At 31.9% G+C, this 20474-nt stretch overlaps 1 protein-coding gene and 1 pseudogene across 2 annotated transcripts; one reads left to right on the forward strand and one right to left on the reverse strand.

Moving 5' to 3' along the window:
- Nucleotides 1–647: 647 nt before the first annotated feature.
- LOC118056054 (uncharacterized) lies at nucleotides 648–4794 on the forward strand (annotated as a pseudogene).
- A 6800-nt stretch (nucleotides 4795–11594) lies between these two features.
- LOC118056023 (delta(7)-sterol-C5(6)-desaturase 1) lies at nucleotides 11595–15754 on the reverse strand. 2 transcript variants are annotated; one of them, XM_035068111.2, is made up of 3 exons: nucleotides 15349–15754; nucleotides 13714–14019; nucleotides 11595–12252 (listed from the first exon to the last, which is right to left on the reverse strand). In XM_035068111.2, exons 1-3 carry the CDS (start codon nucleotides 15569–15571, stop codon nucleotides 11948–11950), a joined length of 834 nt encoding a protein of 277 aa, XP_034924002.1. In that variant the 5' UTR covers nucleotides 15572–15754; the 3' UTR covers nucleotides 11595–11947. The 2 variants fall into 2 exon arrangements, with proteins under 2 accessions (XP_034924002.1, XP_034924003.1); XM_035068112.2 differs by lacking the exon at nucleotides 15349–15754 and adding an exon at nucleotides 14125–14686.
- Between the last annotated feature and the right edge of the window lie 4720 nt (nucleotides 15755–20474).

A 20474-nucleotide genomic window follows, 5' to 3' on the forward strand; every position in this document is an offset into this window, starting at 1 on the left:
TATCGTTGTCTCAATATTATATATATAAAAAAATGTCATTTCAGCTTTATTTTAAAGCCAAACTATGTTTTTTACATGTCATTCAAGTTGTATTTAGATCCACCAAGTTATTGGATCACATCAGAGTAACTTCTACACATGTTAACTTTAAATCCAAGTTGGGTAAGGAGTTGAATCAAGAGGTTTTAAGATTGATTGCTGTTGATGAAGGCTGGAGAGTAAGTTGTTGTTGAAGACTGAAAAGGAGAGCGTTGTTGAAGACTGAAGAGGAAAACATTGTTGATAAAGAGTGAACAGTCTGAAGATTGAAGAGCGTTGTCGTTGTTGATGAAGAGGAAGCTGTGAGACGTTGATAATAAAAAAAAGGAAGTCGCGAGGTGTGAGTCGATGATTGGCAGGCGTTAAGCCGTGAGTTGTTAATAAAGAAAGAGATTAGATTTAAAGATTTAAAATTTTAGGGATTTAGATTTTGTTTGTTTTCTATGTGTGTGTGTTAGCAGCTGAAAAAACACACAATAATCAATAATTACACTAATATATGTTTTTTGATGAAATCATTAAAATAGTTCTGAAATCGTGTTATTACGCGATATCATTCCATTTTAATAATTTTATCAGATTTCAACCTGATTTCCCTTATTTTTAAGTTTTTTGAACGAATTCACACGTTAAGCATATTTATGTTTTTCCAAGCCAATTCTCAATTTTAACAACCTTGGTCCTATCTATATACTATACTGTGCTTTCATGTACAAAATAAAGCTCCCGTCCCTCCCGTCCTTCCCTTCTTAATAATAAGTCGCCGTCAGGCGACAATTCCAACTGAACCATCCCTCCCTCCCTCCCACTCTCTCACTCTCTCTCTCTCTCTCTCCAACACAACTGAAATCTATAACTCCAAACATTTCCATAAAATCGAAGATTCCTTCTTCCAACTTTATCACCACACTCCCTACACCCTACGCGCCACTCTCCCTCATCTCACGCGCCCCACCACTCTGATAATTTACTAAGATCTGAAGAAGGCTTTTTATTTTATTTTGAATTCAAAGCATCTAATGATAGGGAAGATAGTAACAACATGGGTGGAGTCACTTCAACAATTGCCGCGAAGTTCGCTTTCTTTCCACCAAACCCGCCTTCTTACACGGTGGTAACTGATGAGTCTCTCTCCGCTGTGTCAGGTGGTTTTACTACTAGACTGTGTATACCGGAGGTGCCGAGGAAGGATGAGGTGGATTTTTTTGAAGTTGAGGACTCGGCGTGGAAATGAAATCGTGGCTGTTCATATAAAGCATCCTAGAGCTTCAGCTACTTTGTTATATTCTCATGGAAATGCAGCTGATTTGGGTCAAATGTTTGAGCTTTTTGTTGAATTGAGTAATCGCCTTCGCATTAATCTTATGGGGTTAGATCCTTTCGTTTTGAAGTATTACTTTTCTTTTTTTAATGTTATTATTATTTTGTTTGGTTTAGTTCTTTTAGTTGTATTAATTGACAGTATTGAACTTTATGAGTGTTGGTTTGGTGGGCTGATGCATTTTTTGTGGTATCTTTCTTGGATTTATTGCTTTAGTATAATTAATTCATCAAGCATGTGGGAGAGGCTTTCCATGTGTAGTTTTAGTGTTGATGGAGAAAAGACCTGGTCTTTAATGTCTGTGGTTGAGTTTGATGGGAGACTCTATAGTAGTGAACTTTGTAGTTTGTTTGCACGGGGAAGAAGTAATGTATGCCTCTGGTGAGGGGAACTTCTGTAGAACTGGTTTTGAAAGTGAACTCTAATGGTGGAAAGAGAGGTTTAGTTGTGGTTTCCCCCCCTACAAGTCTGCAATTACCATTTTGAATATTATCCATTTATTAGGACTTGAGAGAGTCTGTTGAAGATTACATATGAATTTTAGTGTGGACGGAAGTTTACTAAGTTAAGGTTGGGGCAATTGCAAATCCTGATGTGAATTGGATTAGTCTTTCATTTAGATACACCTTTTTCTGTCTTCTCTGGAATCTATTGATACAAAATTACTGCTCTTCCTAGCATATCTGAAACAGAATGACTTTCATGGCAATAAGAATGGTCTTTAAAGGTAGATTTTGGGTTTTTAACTTGGCATGGTTTAAATCTCAGAAGTACCATTGGAATGGTTTTTACCTTTTAGGATAGGCCTTATGGAAGCAATGCAGAAGATATGGTATTTACTTTCCAGCACTACCTCATATCATGTGTACTTGTTCTCGTTGTAATATAATGGAGAAATATAGGCATATAAGAACCTAATAGTTGTCTTAAAAAACCAGAAAGAATGCAAAAAAAGAAAAACAAAATGATTAATATTCATATTCTTGAAAAATTTTGTTGCTTTTTCTACTTCTTGGTGTTTTTTTTTTTTTTATTATTGCTGTAGTTTGCTTCAGGGTTGATTTCTAATCTTGTATTACTGTTTCATTTTCCCAGATATGATTACTCAGGCTATGGGCAATCAAGCGGAAAGGTTTAACCAGCTTTCCCTATTCCTTGTTTCTAATGATCGGAAGAAAATTTTTATGCCTGCTCTTAACTTTAGCAATTTTACATGCCCTTTGACATCTATTTCTGATGCATGCTTAGATATCCTCGTTGTTAAGTTTGCCTTGTTGGTATAATTATATCTTTGTTTCAGAGCATAGATATTCAAATTCAGAAAATGAAACATAAGTTCTCCTTATGCATTTTGATTTGCATATTTTTCATGCTGCTTCCATAAAAGCAAGAATTTTATGGCAGTATAGATGTGTATCAAATGCAACCATCGTATAACTTAAGTTTCTCAAAAATTTAGCATTGTTTGTTTTGTAATATATGGCATTGCTCTCAACATTTGTCACTTTTCATTTGAAACAGCCAACTGAATGTAATACATATGCGGACATAGACGCGGCATATAAATGCCTCAAGGAGCAGTATGGGGTTAAAGATGATCAACTAATATTGTATGGTCAGTCTGTTGGTAGTGGTCCACAGTTGATCTTTCTTCACGTTTACCAAATTTGAGAGGTGTGGTTCTGCATAGCCCAATATTGTCTGGGATGAGGGTATTGTACCCAGTCAAAAGGACTTACTGGTTCGACATTTACAAGGTAATTTTTGGGGTGTTGATCCCATTAAACATCTGTTTGATTCTCTGTGCGAGCACTTATGTTACTTTCTCTTTTCAGAACATTGACAAAATTGGTATGGTGACCTGTCCTGTTCTCGTAATTCATGTAAGTATTATTTCCCCTCTTCAATTTTTTCTCTTTTTTTGAGTTGTTTATAATCTCTCTTTGGGACATAATTTTATGCATTGCATGAGTTGGCAACTAGTGTGAAGAAGCAGGTCTTTTGGTTTTGATGTTGTTCTTGTGCTAGATTACAAAATTTTAGACCATCATTGAAAAAATTTAGTAGCTGCAAAACCTTCAAAGATATGAAAAAAGGAAATTTTTTAGTTTCACGGGTTTAACAAAAGCTTTCAACAGGATTCAACTCTGGTTGCAGTCATAACTCATAAAACCAAAATTCTAGCATTCCAGAAAAAAATTGAAGGAAAATATTTTCTTAAATAGCCATCATGAGCCTGTATTCAGTGTCAACATAAATCAATTTGGTCCTTAACAAATGGCATTTCATGTGGCATTTATTGTCTGATGTAATTAATAAAAAAAGGCAAAGACAAAGTAAAATAACAGAACGAGGGTCTCTTTAAACCTCAATTTTCAATTCATCATGTGCTAAGGGTGTAAAGGTGGTCCAATTAGCATCTATGGATATGTAGTTTGCAATAAACTACTTCGGCTTTTGGGTAAATCATGTCCTTGCTTAAACTAGATAGTGTTGTATAGACAAGTCCAACATAGATTTTATTGTTGCTTCTATCAGTCAGAAAGAACAAAACAAAAGGTTGATATTTGCTGACCCCCCATTCAATAGCTTAAATTTTCTCTTTAACGTTCATTTTTGCAGTTATTTGTATGTACATTCCATTGTTCTGACATAGTTTGTAGTCAGAGAGATTTTATGTCTCATCACCACAAAATTATGTTTATGGAAGTTGGAGATAAAATCATTATGCCAAATGTTTTTATGGATATAAGAGATTTTTATTTATTTATTTTGCAAATTCAGGGACATCAGATGAAGTTGTTGATTGCTCTCATGGGAAACAACTTTGGGAGCTTTGCAAAGAGAAATACGAACCATTGTGGATCAATGGAGGCGGGCATTGCAATCTTGAGCTATATCCAGAATTTATCAAACATCTGAAGAAGTTTGTTTTGACCATAGGCAAATTAAAAACAGCTACAAATGGTTCTAAGAAAACAACAGAGTCTGAAAATCAGAACAAACAATCTGAGAGTGGAAGCTCAGACACTTTTGAATTGGGTGACCTTCCTGTAATCTCTAGAAATAGTTTAGATAGTAGGCTTGAGAAGTCAAAGAAGCCAAATAAACCTGAAAAGTCTCGGATGAGCACTGATCGTGTTGATAGATTTAGAAGAAGAAAAGGATTGGTCTGGTGATTATTTATACCAAGGGCTTCTTAAATAAAATGCATGCATTAGTTGACTCGAGAAGGTAATTTATTTTTCACTTCATCTTTTGTAATGTGCATTGAGTCTGGTGTACAAATTATTAGATTGAGTGTAATTTTCCACATAAATATTACATCTGTATGTATGCTTAGAGCATGAGTCAAATTAAGCGAAATCTTGTATTTCAACTCTGCTGTGGAATCAGCTGTTGTTCATTTGAAGATGAAAATGATGTGTTCCCAATGATCACGTGTTGCAATTTTTCCATTTGAACCTAGTTTTTGGTACTCTTTGGATTTGAGGAAACTGGTATATGCCAATGGTAACTCGAGTAAAAAATGCTCGTCTGGTGCTGACCATTTTCTTTCTTGTTTATGATTAACTTTGGTTGGGAAATGGAAAGCTTCTAACTTTCTGGCCTGGCAGTCGATACAATTAGAGTAGCTTTGAGGGTATATCCCATCTGCTGGTAAAGCGCACACCTCTGCGAGTTGACGAAAGAAGTGATAAATCTTTATATTTTCTTCCCGCCATCAGCATGAAGCTTCTTACTCTGTACTCAGTCATTTTAGCGAGTGGGATTTGAGAACGTGGTTTGTACTAAAAAAAGAATCATGCCCAATTTGCTCCAACACCTGCAGATTGTCACCTAAACAATCTTCTAAACCTTAAATTTAAGGTTCAAAGTTTTCTTACTTAAGGTAGTATTTAAATTTAAGGTTCAAAGTTTTCTTATTTAAGGTAGTCATAAGAGAAACCTAAACAAGTGATGACGACCACAGTGAGTGCCATATATTTTTTTCTTTGAAATAATGGCATCAAAAAGATCAAAATTACTAGAAAACCTAAAACAAAAAGTTTTGGTAGAAGTCTATGCTGAAAAAGGAAATAGAAAGTCAATCTTTCAAAAGGCAGGGAAAGGAAATTAAGAGGAAGAACACAAATTTATGAGTAATGAAGAGAGATATATAATATTTCAAGCATAGGGTGGAAGAAGCTAATAAAAATGAGGAAAAATATAAACTAAAAATGAAAATGATTGAGGATCATTACAATGCCGTCATGACAATGAATAAGAGATTAACTCATGTAATTTTAGAGTCAAATGTCAAGAGAAAGACAATGTTGAGAGAAGTTTACAACATGAGATAGGAAAGTTGCGAAACTTAAGTAGAGAATTGATACGATCTAGAAAAGATTAAATTCAGATTTTTATATAAAATGTGTAACTATCCAGTTTTATGATAACAATCATAATTCTCAATCCTAATAGACAGAATATGAAGTTTGAGCAATTTATGATATGTTTGATATACTGACGCAAAAAAAATATGAATCAGACGTGATTAAACCTGAAATTGAAAACCAAAGCAAACAATATCCAATCGACCCCAAACTTAATATGTGATGCGATTAGGGCCCCAATAATAAGTGTATCAAATTTGAGCTAATTCCGAGTTGATTTGGTCCAATTCCGAGAATAAGAATCCTATAAAGGAATGATCGAAGCTATATAAGATGTCAATTCAAAATTGGATGCTAGCATAAGGAAGGGAAATGATAAAGTAATTTCTGAGTTTAATTATACCATTATAGAAACAATTAATAAGATTTCTAAATAAGTGGCATATGAAGTACACTTAGATGAGAAAGTAGAAAAGGAATCAAACTTTAGAAAAACTGATCCTAGAAAAAATAAGAAAGAGCCAAGTTGGTCGAAACAATACAATGTAAGGAATAACCATTTTTTTGAACCAATAATAAATCAAGGAAGGACTTTAGTGACAAAAGAAGTGGGAATTAGTTTAAAAGCTAAGTTTACTAATTATGAGAGTTAACCTTCGAGAGATGTTGGTAAAATAATAATCCTAAGTAACCTAGATCCAAAATACATTCTAGGAATAATGAAACAAGCCTACAAACCAAGGGTTTAACAAGTTTATAGGCCAATGTATAGAAGACCATATCTATATTGTAATGCCCTAAACTTTTCATGCAATTATTTTCTTTCCAAATATCGTTTATGTGAAATTTAGGGGTATTGTTACATACAAACACACATGTGGTAATGTTACTTACATAACAATGAAAAATTTACAATCTTTTTCCGTTAATGAAATGACCATGAAAGTTTGAATTTGTGAAATCAAGGTTGTAGTAATGGGAAAAAAAAACATATGAGTATCATATTGAAACATAGAAAATAGAGCAAACATATCCTCTTTCAAACCACTAATATTTTTATTACAACTCTAGTACTGAACACAATGTCATTAATCTCTTTTTTTTTCTAGCATTTTTAAATTTGTATTGAATTTTGATTTGCTACTTTCTCTTCAACAACTAATAAACTACCATTTCTTTTATTATAACTCACCACCATGGACACCTTAAAATCTTGTTAGATATGTATTGAATAATTCTTTTCAGATAATCATAAATCATGTTTTAAATTAGCCAATACATTATCTCATTTTAAAAAACAACAACTCATGTTTTTAATGAAACATGTTAATTTATTTCCATACTCTTAACTTAAGATTTATATCAATTTTGTATTCATTAATCCATTCTATTTTGATAATCATATCTAGTGCTTCAATCCGGTTAGGGATTCATTAATCTCATACCATACCTATAACTTATGTTTTAATTTGATTATAGATCCATTGATCCCATCATAGCGTGTTTGGGAGTGTGGTTATGGTTGTTTTTTCAAAGTACTTTTCACTCAGAAAAGTATGTCAATAATTTTTTTTTATTTTTTAAAAATTATTTTTTGAGATAAGCACATTCAAAACATATTAATTTAAAGTAAAATTTTTTTTTCAATTTCTTTCAAAAATACTTTTAAAACGTAGTGCCAAATGCATGATTGTTTATTCATAATGCATACTTTACATCAACTATAACTTCATTGATTTATTCTCATAATCTTAGCTTACGGTTTACGTCAACCATGATTGTTTATTCATTTTAATGATCATCATTTTGTGCCTTAAGTTGTTGTACATTCATAGATTTATTTTAATAAGCACTGATTGGAATTTACATGGTCTATATTCACTGACCCATTTCATTGTTTAAGACCTATATGTTACCTGCACTAGACAATCATTAATTTATCTCAACACTTATAACATGCGCTGTACATCAACCATGTACTCATCAATTCAATGCGATAATTTTGGTTTATGTTTTAAATCATCCATATTCATCAATTCTTCTCATTACTTGCAGCTCGTGCCTTTGAACACTTTCTAGACATTGCCATCATGACATACATAAGTTTAAATTGAAAGTCACTACCATAATGCAATTTTCTAATCATGGCTTTTCATTCCCCATTCCAAATAATAAAAGAGTTCTAAATGAAATACAAAAATATTTCAAATCTTGAACAATAGTTTTTGGGAATTATCAAAAGGTCTTCTCGATCTTTGATTGCTATAAAATTTTAACCCTATAGAAACAAGGTCTTAGGAATCTTCTATCAATTTTTCAGTAAAATCCATTAACATTAAGTTGCATGTTCAGAAAAAATCTCTACATCATTTTAGAGGGACTCTTTCCATAATTAAGGGGATTCTAACCTATGAAACTCTGCACGGAATAGGAGAACTATAGTTGGAAAATGAAAGGATTATAGTTTTTATATTTTAGATCATCTTGTAATAAAACTAGATAACCTTTAAGATTGAGGTTTTATTCCAAAATCCAAATTGCTTTAGGATCAATACCAAGACAAAATTAACGGAGCAAGATTGTTTTCATTGTAGACCAAGTTGCATATTTGGTAAGCATTTTAGTATCTTTTAGTTCTATAAATAAGTGGACTTTTAGTATCTTATTGCAAAGTGCGTCATGGCTCGTGCGCGCGGCGTTGAGAAAGACAATGTTTGCCTTTTGAGAGTGTGGTGAAAAGAGAGTTTGGGGATAATCATAAGATTATGATTATAAGGTTCCGGAGTCGCCACCTAATATTATAATTATCATAATATTATAATTATCAGGAAACCTTTGGTCAGCGAGAGTCTGAGTAAGAGACTGGTTGTGTAAGTAGAAGATGCATCGCCCCTAGTACACCCTACCTAAGGTAAGTTGCATTGTTATTTGATTGTTATTCTAAGTCGCATTTCTGTCCATTGGTCTTAGTTAAGGTTCAAGGTAAATCTCCTTTCATAAGATATTTTGGCTAAACCCTAATAAATAATTATAAACTGGTTATGATATCTATTTTTTATTTTTAAATTATGATAAAAATGACTCTCTTTTTAAAAGGTATGCATGAAAAACTTTTAGGATTGGACATATGCGCGAAAACAAAACTTTTTTTTTTAAAATGAATTTTATTTAAAAAAATTTTGATTTATTTTTTATTTTCTTGAAGTTTCGGAGGAAACTAAATATTTTTAATACCAACATCTGTATCTCACAGTGTAAATATACAACCCGATATCATCCAAAACTATTGAAATCATGCGGGGAGACCATAAATATTTTTAAAATACCATTTGAAAAATTTGAAGTTTTTTTTTTATATATTTTTTATATTATTTTTATTATTAAATATATAAGGTTGGACCCTACCCAGCCATCCGGACTAGGCTAGGACAGGTCTAGCCCGACTTAGTCAGATTGGGCTGACTGTCGGCTCACTATCCTTCCCGCTTCTTTTGTTTTTTTGGGTTGTGTTGGACCCGACCAAGTGTATGGGCTGAGTTAACACGGGTCCAACCCATCTTATAAGTTAATTAATTTTTCTCCTATATGCAGAACGAATTTAAGTTAATTTTCGTTTTGTATGAAGGGCTGATGCTAGCAGGGAAAAAAGGAAGGAAAATAAGAGAGAAGGGGATTACCTTGCGTGGAAGGAGAGGTCAGTTGGTCCTGCTATCAATTGATGGTAGAGCTATATATGGGTAGAGACGCCAACGACTGGTGGTAGAGCTAGTTGTTGGAAGAAAGTCTGTGGTGGAGAGGAAGGAGTTTGTAGTGGCCACTATTGATGTTAGGTGGTGGTGGCTGGTGGTCGTGCCGGCGGCTCTAGGTTAGTGTTAAGATTGTAATGGCTGAGGACACATCAAAGAAAAAGGCGAAGTGGCTGAGATCACTACAAAGAGAATAAAATTGCAGAAAAAATGGATAAGAGATGATTTTTTGCCAACTTGTCATATTGATTTCTTGGTGCTCATTGACTAGAATCCACCCTTATTTATAGAGGGTGGAAGAGGAATATTTTGTCTCTTTTGGGGACAAATCTTGGCATTTGATTCAAATCGGGAGGATCCCAATCATTGGCTCAAAGTGACCATCATAAACTATCAAATTTGATAGTTAAAGGCTGCCTAAGTTGGTCTTTTTGGGTCAACACCATGGCTGTTGTGGTGTCAATCGGCCAAAAAGGACCATATCGAGGTGTAGTCAAATGTTAGACCATCATTTTCGTGCAAGTTTTGTAAAATTTAATGGAGAGATGAAGCATTAAATACCCCTAAAAAGTAGCTCCCCTCAGTAGTCTTTTCAGGAAAAAATGATGATGAAGATTAACTTCACCAAGACAATGTTGTTTTGGTAAAGTTCAATTTAATCTCTTGATTTATGATTTCTCTCAATTACACCTCTGATTAGCTTCAAACAATATAAAATTCCCAACCAACCAAAATAATCAACGATAAACTTGAAAATTAAAAAAAAGTGATTTCAAAAATATAAATTTGAAAATAAAGAGAACCAAATTTGACACACAAAGAAAATAAAATTAAATCATAATGGATAAAATTGAATAACAATTTCAATTAAATAAAGGATAAGAACAACTAAAAATAACAATCAAAAGAATGAGAATCATATCTAATATAAAAATTAAATGTCAAGGGATTATATTGAAAGGCAAAATAATTCAATAAAGGATTTAAAACTAAATACATCACAATTAAAATAATGAAGATCAAATCTAATATAAAAGTCAAGTGTAAAGAAATGAAATTGAAAAGAAAATTAACTCAATAAATTATTGAAGACCAAATACATTGCAATTAAAAAAATAAGAACAAAATCTAATTTAAAAATCAAGTGTCAATGGATGAAGTTGAAAACAAAATTAACTCAATAAATGATTCAAAACCAAATGCATTGCAATCAAAAGAATAAGGACATAATTTAACATAACAAATAAATAGCCAGACTTTTTTTGTTTTTTTTTTTTTTTGCAATGATTAACATGTTTTTTCTAGAAGGAGAGGACAGAGTAAAGGAGGAAAAAAACTTATGGTCGAGGCTCCTTGCGTGCCAGATGTCCTAAAAGGCTGTGTTTGGTGTTGTTTTTATGATGCATACTCTACCCGAAAGGCGTGTGCGATGCCCATTTGCTGGAACATGCCCAGCACATGCTAGCTACTTTTGAATTAAAATAATAATTTATATATATTAAAAGACTCAATTACCCTGAGCACACATGAGAATTACAAAGAAAAATATAGCAAAATATCTGAAGTGCCCTTGCTTCCATAGTTAAGGAAGATTATTTTTTGGGGTATTTAAGTAATTAAGTTGTACAAAAAAGATGAAAAACCCGAAACGCCCTTGAACTAAGGAGAAAAAAAAAACTTTTAAGGGTCATTTAATAATTACACTATAAACACAAAAACAGAATAATCAATTAACACCTTTGTTTAATTTAATTACTAATATGTCTCATTAGAAATACCTTCCTTCCCCTGTACTCAAGCCTGCTCACCAAGCATAAAATCAGACATTCACCATGCGATTCAACAGTATGATCTCTTTAAGAATAGAGTATAATAATTAAAAACAAAAAATGACGTTTCTTTATAACAAAGCAAAATACAGGACAGAATTCCATACGTGGCATGGCAACTGGATAAGGATGCTGTGTTGTGGAGATGGGCAGTCCAAGTCTATAAAGCATTTCGGTTGTGATGCATTGGTTTATCCAGACCATATAGAATTATTGTATTTGAAGCGCATGCATGCATGCCCACGGCACCACTGTTGGTTGCCCTTTAACGACAGATCTGCCATGAAAGACAAACACCCCTAGATTTTTGGATATCGCTTGTTGCTTGCTTCAAGAAAAAGAAAACTAGCTTGGTTCCAAAGACTAACTATTTTGTGGCCACCAAACAGCAGCATCATACAGAGCCGCGTTAACAAGGACACACTATAGAGCTTGTGGCTAAATTGCAAGTTAAGCAAGCAGAAAACATCCTTGAGCTCTCAAACATTGTCCCCATTTGAGCCCACAGAAACAACAAATCATAAAAAAGAAAAAATAAATATATGCAAAGGCCACATGCAGTCCAACCAAAACGCAAGTGTACCCAGCAAAGTACAGGGAATTGCACGAGCAGCTTTGCGAAGACAAGCAAGGGCGTCACCGCACCTTCTGCGCTCTCTGGCAGGAATCATCCTCTGGGTCACGAAGGGTTCCCAGCATCCAATCCATCCATATAGTATAATGGCCGTAATTGTGCTTGTATGTGGTATGGTGAATGGTGTGGTACCCAGCACCCATCACGGGCCATAGGTTGGCATGGATGCAATCATGGATGTTTGCTGTCCATATAGCCTCGATGAATAAGAGGGCTACGTGCGATCTAAAATGGGTTGGAACAAGAAACAGAGCTATAACATGTGGTAAAGCTTGTAGAATCCCGTCAATTGGGTGAAATGCCAAACCTGAAATAGGCCAATAACTTCCAATAAGTGATCCTTGTAAAGGTAAACAATTAAAGATGACTTGGTTCAAAAAGCAATGCCTAAATGCAAAGGTCAGAGTTTAACGAGTTTTTGACAATTTTTTCACTGAATTCCTCAAAAGCACCACATTGAATTCTAAAATTCAGAAATACCAAGTCACGGAACGTGCAAGAAAAAAACCCACTAAGTAAGCGAATGTGTAAGATAAAAGTCCCATAAACGTAGTGTCTTCCTCTAATGTAGAGGCCACCTGATGTTGCTGCAATTATCAACGAAGTTTCTTCAAATTCATCAATAGTTCCGCAGCCTTACACTCTTCTATTGGTGGGTGGCTTCTACATTTAAACTGCTGTTTTGGAACTTACATCCAACATTCATTAACTAAATCATACAATGTGGATTCGTGTCCCACACATTGAGTGACTTGGTCAAACAAGGTGAGCTTTGTTGGGATCTGGTATTAACAAATTCTGGAATTCAGTGTGGTGTTTTTGTGAAATTTGCCACAGATTAAGTGCATTTCAAAACGTGAATAGAGCAAAAGAAAAAAAGGTAAGCAGTCAACATTAGCAGAAAACAAACTTGTATTATAAGCTAATCCAGTTCTCTTAGTAATTTGATAAACTTTCAAGATTTTCAGCCAAGAAGCTACAACAATTTTCACTGCAAATGCTACAATGCCCTTCCCTGTATGCCTTTCCCAAAAACACTGCACTTCATCCACAATTTTTTTCACTTATTCTGCAATTATTACACAAGTCATACCGAATATGTCCACATAGTTGGTACCAATGGACCATATCAGGTCACCTTCTGGCCAGATATGGATTGCTTATTGTCAAAATTCAGCAACAAAGAAGGCAGTTCTATAACAATCACCTTTCTTCTTATTTTTATCTTGTAACAAAGTAATGTGACAGTAATTTGCAAGGGAAGGCATTCCTTCGTTGTCACTACCAAATTTCAACAGTGACAAATGATATCCAGAACAAAGTTCACCGGCTGTCCCTCAGATCTGGTCAAGGTCTTATCGGCTATGCCATGTTTGGTAACACTTGTAAACTGGCAAGGAACCACTTGGGAAATGACATGAGATATTGCACGAGGAGGTCAGATTTGGGTAAAGGAATTTTAAGGCATTGTAGAATTTGCCTAATAACAAATTAAAAATAATAAGCCTGAGACCACTGAGTCCAGTCTTTCACAATCACCAATTGATGGTCTACCACTTTATGGTAAAAGACAACTTCCACAATTATATATAGTGTACATTCTACGTGGAAAGCAAGGCCTGATGACTATATTTCCCTGCCATCAGCAGGCTTCTTAATCAAAATGGAGCCAAAAGTTTATATTTGTTGCACTAATAATGCTATAAATGCTCAACTGACTAATCACAACATAAACAACGAACATAATAGAGTTGGATTAAGAACATACCAGCAAATGGAGATAGAGTGTTCTGTTTGTTGTAGATATGATGGGTTGCATGAAGATACTTGTATAGAGGTTTTATATCATGCAATTCTCTGTGCATCCAGTAAATCCCAAACTCCACAATAACAAGATATATAAGAAAATATATGATGTAGGCAAACCAACCAATTTCAGATATGCTAGAGAAACACTTTGTCCAGCCATTTTCAATCATGTACTCAGAAACTGTTGGAAGAAGAGTGTAACATGGCATAGCCTTCATAGCAACATATATTTGTAAGAGCATGGCTCTGTTTGAAGGTATGGTATCTGCAAGAGATCAAAAAAAGGTGTAATCTTAGGCCTGACAAGTAAACTGGCAAATCACCATCTCAAGTGAATGATACTAGAGTCTAGATGAAATTCAAACACTACCTTACATAAGAAAACTCCACCAATAAATCAATCAGCAACTTTTAAAAGTCATGCTTGATGATTGAAATGGTGGAGCAATCTTATTAAATAGGCATATACGCATGCTGTGAGAAAATAAGAAAAAAAGTTGTAATTTCTCAGCAAATAGGAACAGAGAAAAAAAAAATCATAAATGCGGTAACTTCTCTACACATCATAACTTCTGTTGTCATAATCATGAAGTAATGTTATGTTACATGGCATTCGGGCTTCAGGACATCACTTGGCTTTTTGAAACTCGAAAAAAAAAACATTAAAAAAAGGAAGTAATTGCTGTGGATATCACTTGCAGAAAAAGAGAACGCATTCTACATATTTCCAAGAGAGTTGAAAGTGGTAAGCATGGGGGGCGAGAAAAAGGTATATCATGTTATTGTAGTTACAAAAGCAATGTAAGTAAGAAATTGACATAAAGGAAGAGAATTCTCAAATTCAATGAATACAGATCTGGAGGTGGGAAAAAAGGAAGAAAATCCAAAGTAGCACAGAAAATCAATAATTAGAAAGAAGAATGGCATTAACCAGCTCAGATATAGACATTAACTCATAATTGTGAGCCAGTCAAAATCCAGATAAAAAGTTTAGAATGAGAATAAATGATGCCAGAATCAAACTGGACTGCAAAGCAGATGCTATACATAAGCACGTATGCGAATATTGATGTCATGAATATGGACCGTAAGCAGACAAAAGATTCAAACTTTACAACTAGACATGCACTTGAGAGTTGACAAAATGAACACTAACAGAATGAATGGTTCAATTAAACACCAACACATCAGAGCTGCCAGCCACAAATCTATCATCTCATATTCAACATGAAAGACTTCAGAAGTAAAAATAGAAAGAAAAATCCAGAAAGAAAAAAAAATGAAAAATGAAAAGGAAAGACCCAGATTGAAAATCAATAACTAGATCAATCTCATTACGCATTAACATCACAAAAGAAGAGTTTTTGAATCATTTCTGTTAATCAACAAGAAACACTAAACAAACAAACTCAGATTTCAAATTAACATCTATACTAGATCAAAGTACAAAAAAACATAAACAAAAAAAAAAAAAACTGGAGAAAAAGTTATGAACCCAAAAGTCAACCAAAAAAAACCCAGATTAAAAAATTCAAGAACCGAACAGAACCAATCTCAAATCAAGAAAAACATAATTAAAAAAAATGTGTTCTACCTTTAGGGACATAAACGTTGCGTTTCAAGTAATAAATATAGAAGCACCAGAGGAAACCAGAGATGAAGTAAAGGAGAGTTCCAGCAATGTAGTTACGAAGCCAAGTCTGCAAGAAATGAGGCAGAGTGACCCACCAACTGGACGGTAACAAATGACCCAAAACAATGCTGTTGAACATTGATGTATCGACCAAGAATTCCTGCAAGTACTTGTCTCCCTCCATTGTTATTGTCTTTCTGATTCTTGGTCTTTCAGATTCACCGACGACACGACGCCAGCGACGATATCATAAAGAGAGAGAGAGAGAGAGAGGTACGGAGATTGAGGTGTAATTCGGTGGGCTAGAGATATTTAGCAGTCTGATAAAACAAGGAACTAAAACTGTATGGTGTTGTGTGGTGTTGTAAACTTGTACTTTAGACTTCGGAGTCAGGAAGCATAGTATTTTATCTGTCGTATATGCACCTCTTTTTTATATTTATTTATTTATTTATTTAGATTTGTGTGGTGAAGTGGTGATCCATCGTATTTGCTGCTGCCTCTTTTTTTTTTTTTTTTCCTTTCGATTCATGGTTATTACCAACACCTCTAGGGTAAAATCTCGCTTTCTGGATTTATTTTAATTTATAAGTAAATTTGAATTGGATTAATAATTTATAATAATTTTGTATTAAAGTAAAATAATAATTAAATTTAATTATATTATATTATTTAAAATACATATATAAATGAATTGAATTATTAATCTTAACTATTTTGCCTTTAATTTAGAAAACATTAGATGATTGATCAGTGTCATATTACGGGTTAAGTTAAATTTTTCTTGAACGTAAAAAAAAAAAAAAAATATTTAAATGTTCAGTTAATGTTTTTTTTATATTAAAAAAATAACCTAACTCGCAAGAAAATAAATCATGTGATGAATTTAATTAAACTCAATATAACAGATTGATTTTAATAAAAAGTAAGTACAATGTTGAAGGACTCGTGACAGGTAATAACTCATATAACCTATAAAAAAAAAATTTGACTAAACATTATTTTAAGATGAAAATAAATTTTTTCTTACTTTTAAAATAATAATATATTAGAGGTTAATCATTAAGCATTTTTCTTGTGTCATGAGATCGGTTAATCTAATGAAAAGTCAAATAAATCATGACTTAATCTGAGTTATGAACTAAAAAAAAAAAACTAACCTTAAGAAAGAAAAACAAATCAAATTGGGTTATAAAAATCTGTCATGAGAATATAACTAAAAAAATGATATTAAACAAAAAAATTAATTGAAAAAAAACAAAGCAAAAAAAATAAAAAAACAAAGTAAAGCATGTAAGGAGAGGTACAGTAAAACCACCTTTTCTTTTAGTTTATAATTAATTTATGTTATAGAAGTCATTTTTAATGCTCCAAAAACCCTTATATTTATTTAAGATGGTATAAAATATAGGCATTTTAAAGAAGATATAAATAGACATATCCCATACAAATTGTTTATTAAAATATTTGCTGAAAAATATAAAAAATATATATTAAAAGAAATCTATCAAATTTTTTCATTTGAATGTTGAGAAAAAAAAAATCTAGAAATATACCAGTAAATATTCTAATATTTTAACCAAATCTAACTTAAATTAAACAAGTATCAAACCATCAGCAAGTCAAATCATCAAATAGATAAGTCAGTAATTAACATAATTTTGACAATGTTCATAATTTAAAAGGATACCATGATTCTTAATTCTAATAATTCAAAAGATATCATCACTTAAATCATGCAATTAAAAGTCTCAATTTCAAAATAAGTTTTGAAATTATATTAATAAATTTTTGATAATTACATAAATATTAGTTTTTATTTTCATTGATAACTTGGACTCGTCAATAATATATAATCAACTTTTTTTTTTTAACCATTCAAAATGTAGCTCTTTACATATATACATATAGAGGAAGTATTAAGAGAAAAACCATAAATCTTGAAAAAAAAAAAAAAAACCCAGGATGACATTAACTACCAACAAATCCATAAACACTTAATCATTGTGAAATACCAAGCAAAAATCTAGTAGAAAGTATTTTAACCATGACAACATAACATGACATTGGAAAATTCTTGTTCATATCTCTCCGACAAGCTTGGATGTTTCACATGTCTTGAACACTCAAACCTGCAGGCAAATAACGAACAAGATGCAATTAAAGAAAGTATACCTGTCATCAATATCTTGCAATAGCAGAAATAATGATGCTAAAATCATTTGATAAAATTATTAACAAAAGTAAATACATATTTAATTGAATTCTAATTATACCTCAAAAGATAAAATTATTTTTTTACTGGTGATCTAATTTTTAGCAAACTAACATTGTAGCCTCTAATCTTTTTCTTCTTCTTCTTATTTATTCACGTCGAGTGTCCGAGTTAGCTTGCGCGTACCTCGACTAATCACCACGAACTTTGAAATTAACGACCTGGTAAGTCTCTAGTAGCTATCAATATTAACAACTTCAGAGCTTGAACTTGAAAACACAAGTTGAGCAAACTCTTTTATCCCAAATTCTAACCTTTGAACCATCTACTAGATGGTTTGTAGCCTCCAATCTTTTTTTTTTGATAACGTTGCTTTTTATCCTCTTTTTTGTTTTTATTTACATGTTTGAGCTGTATTCTTTTAATCATGATATGAAATATAAATCTAACACCCGCACTTGTATATTTTAATCATATAATTTTTTTTTTTTTTAATTTACATGAGGATCTAAATGGTAGTTCCAAGATATCAACACCCGCTTGTATATTTTAATCATACATATTAGGCAATAATTAAGACAAGGATATGTTAATCATGATAGATTAACACATCAAACTATGAAACGAGTATCAAATAATTAAACCTTTATCCTTTATTTAAACACAAAAACAATTATGCCAACATAATTATCACACAAAGAAATTTAAACATTAAGAATAGAACTAGAAAAATACTAAGATTAGCATCTCTAAATATACCAAATACTCCAACCATAATACTATATATGAAAGTTAAACAAAAGAAAGAAAATATAGCTTTTAATACCTCTAGTTTGTTTCAATCTCTTCCTCGGTATCATTACTATCGTTCCTTTCACTACACAAAAATAGTTTTGATAAATCAAATATATTTTTATCATAAAGTATTTTTATTTCATTTCATATTATTTTCATGCTTATTCTTTAGTTTAGAAACCTTATCTTAATTTTAGTTGACTCTTAACACATCAAATTAAACATAATTCTCAATATAACTCAATAATATATTCATATCGATTTAGTATTACAGTCACATTATTCTCAAATCATATCATATCATTTAAAAGAACTTGAACTTTTTAGGATTGTAATGATTATTCTTGATTCGTTTCTCATTAATTCTCTTTCGTTGTTGTTCAAATAAAAAGTGCATTGTTATTTAAAGTAAAACGACATTATTTTTTTTGAAAGTGTAAACAATGAAGTTTTGATAAAATCTAAGTTCTTTTTTGAAAAACAAATCTGCTATAATTTATAGTAAGGTTCTAAATTTAAAAAAAATGAATTTAACTACTCGTTTCAACTCATCTTGACCTTACTTTCTTATTGAGTTGATTTTAGGTAGAATCATGCTCAATTTAGTAAGACTTCGTGCAATGGCCATTTTCATATATAAAGTAAAGACTAGTTACTTGAAACCTCTATAAACAACCTCCATTCTTTTTGTATTTTATATGCAAGAAAGACAAGGAAAATTGACAAGAAAGCAAGATAAACATTTATTTATTCATTACATCTTTCTTGAGAACTTAATTGGTTGAAATCTTTCATATTATGTTATTAGGCATAACTTTAATTACTCTTAAGATATGTATAATCATTTGAGTACTTTTTTTTTCATTAGGACATTTGTTGTTAAGGTGAGAGTGGCAATAGTTTAATACTTAGATTAAAGGTAAATCAAAGGTTGTAAAAGAATTGTTTTTCATCCGTAGAGATGTATGGTAGATTGAGAAATCTCAAGTGGATCTTAAAGACTAGATGTAGGCATGAGAAAATCAAGGTAAATTCCTATATATGATATCTTTGTACTCACATTCTTTATTTTGTTATCTTGTGCTTATCACTTGCAAAATTCATTATCTCTACATATTGCTTATATATTGTTTGTTGTTTGTCCTTAAGTTTTTATCTATAAGTTATATTTATTTCACAAGTTTTATTAATTGTTTATATAGTTGATAACACTTTACATACTGATTCAGAAACGAGCAAACTCGATTAAAAAAATTATTTAAAAATAATACAAGTTTGTCATTATAATTGATTTAATGTCCACAATATCCATATAACTGAATTTAAAAAAACAAATCATTGAACTATACCTATTTTATGTCGATAACCTCCCTTCATCACCAATCACTTATCTCCCTAATACGAACTTGAAGAGTAAGAACCCATGAACCCATAAGGAATAAAAAACAAATTATTGAAAGCTAAAATAAGATTTAAAAATAGCAAAAAAAACTCAAGACAATGATTACTTGATTCAATGAATCACTTGAATCAAGGTATCAAAGTGATTAGAGCGAGGACCCTAACCCAATCATTATAAAGAATTGTGAACTAGAAGTATAAGGTAGAACATCATAAAAACAATTGATCTTTGATAATTTCAAGTCAGTTTAATGAAGAACCAAAATGTATGATTAATACTCACAAAAGCACACAAAATATTATTTTGAAATCAAAGTTTGTTAAAACAAAAAACCTAAATAGAAGCTAAATAACCCTATTTATAATATGTAAAAATTCTTAAATAATTTTGGAAAAATAATAAAAGAGTATTAATACAAATAAGAAAAAGAATTTTAAACTAACTAGGAAACTAATGTAAATCCCACACAATAGCTTCCGGTCTTTATTGAAGACCTTTCTAATTTTTTATCACCATGAAAATTTATCCATATAGAAAAAAGAAGGCCTTTAAAATTTTCTAAAAAGATTTCAACTCAATCCAATAGTCAAATCAAAAGTTATGCTTGTTAGTGTACAACTATTCATTAGCAAAAATAAGCCCAAAATTATCTCTAATGTCCATGAATAATAAGAA

Source organism: Populus alba, chromosome 4 (genome assembly GCF_005239225.2).
Source record: "Populus alba chromosome 4, ASM523922v2, whole genome shotgun sequence".
NCBI classification, from domain to species: Eukaryota; Viridiplantae; Streptophyta; class Magnoliopsida; order Malpighiales; family Salicaceae; genus Populus; species Populus alba.

Excerpts from the sequence above, each read along its gene's own strand:
- LOC118056023 (XM_035068111.2), bottom strand. The coding sequence starts at position 15,571 with ATGGAGGGAGACAAGTACTTGCAGGAATTCTTGGTCGATACATCAATG. Across the intron at positions 14,020-15,348 it reads CAACGTTTATGTCCCTAAAG|ATACCATACCTTCAAACAGA; the intron begins GTAGAACACATT and ends GATCTCTTGCAG. Across the intron at positions 12,253-13,713 it reads CACTCTATCTCCATTTGCTG|GTTTGGCATTTCACCCAATT; the intron begins GTATGTTCTTAA and ends GGCCTATTTCAG.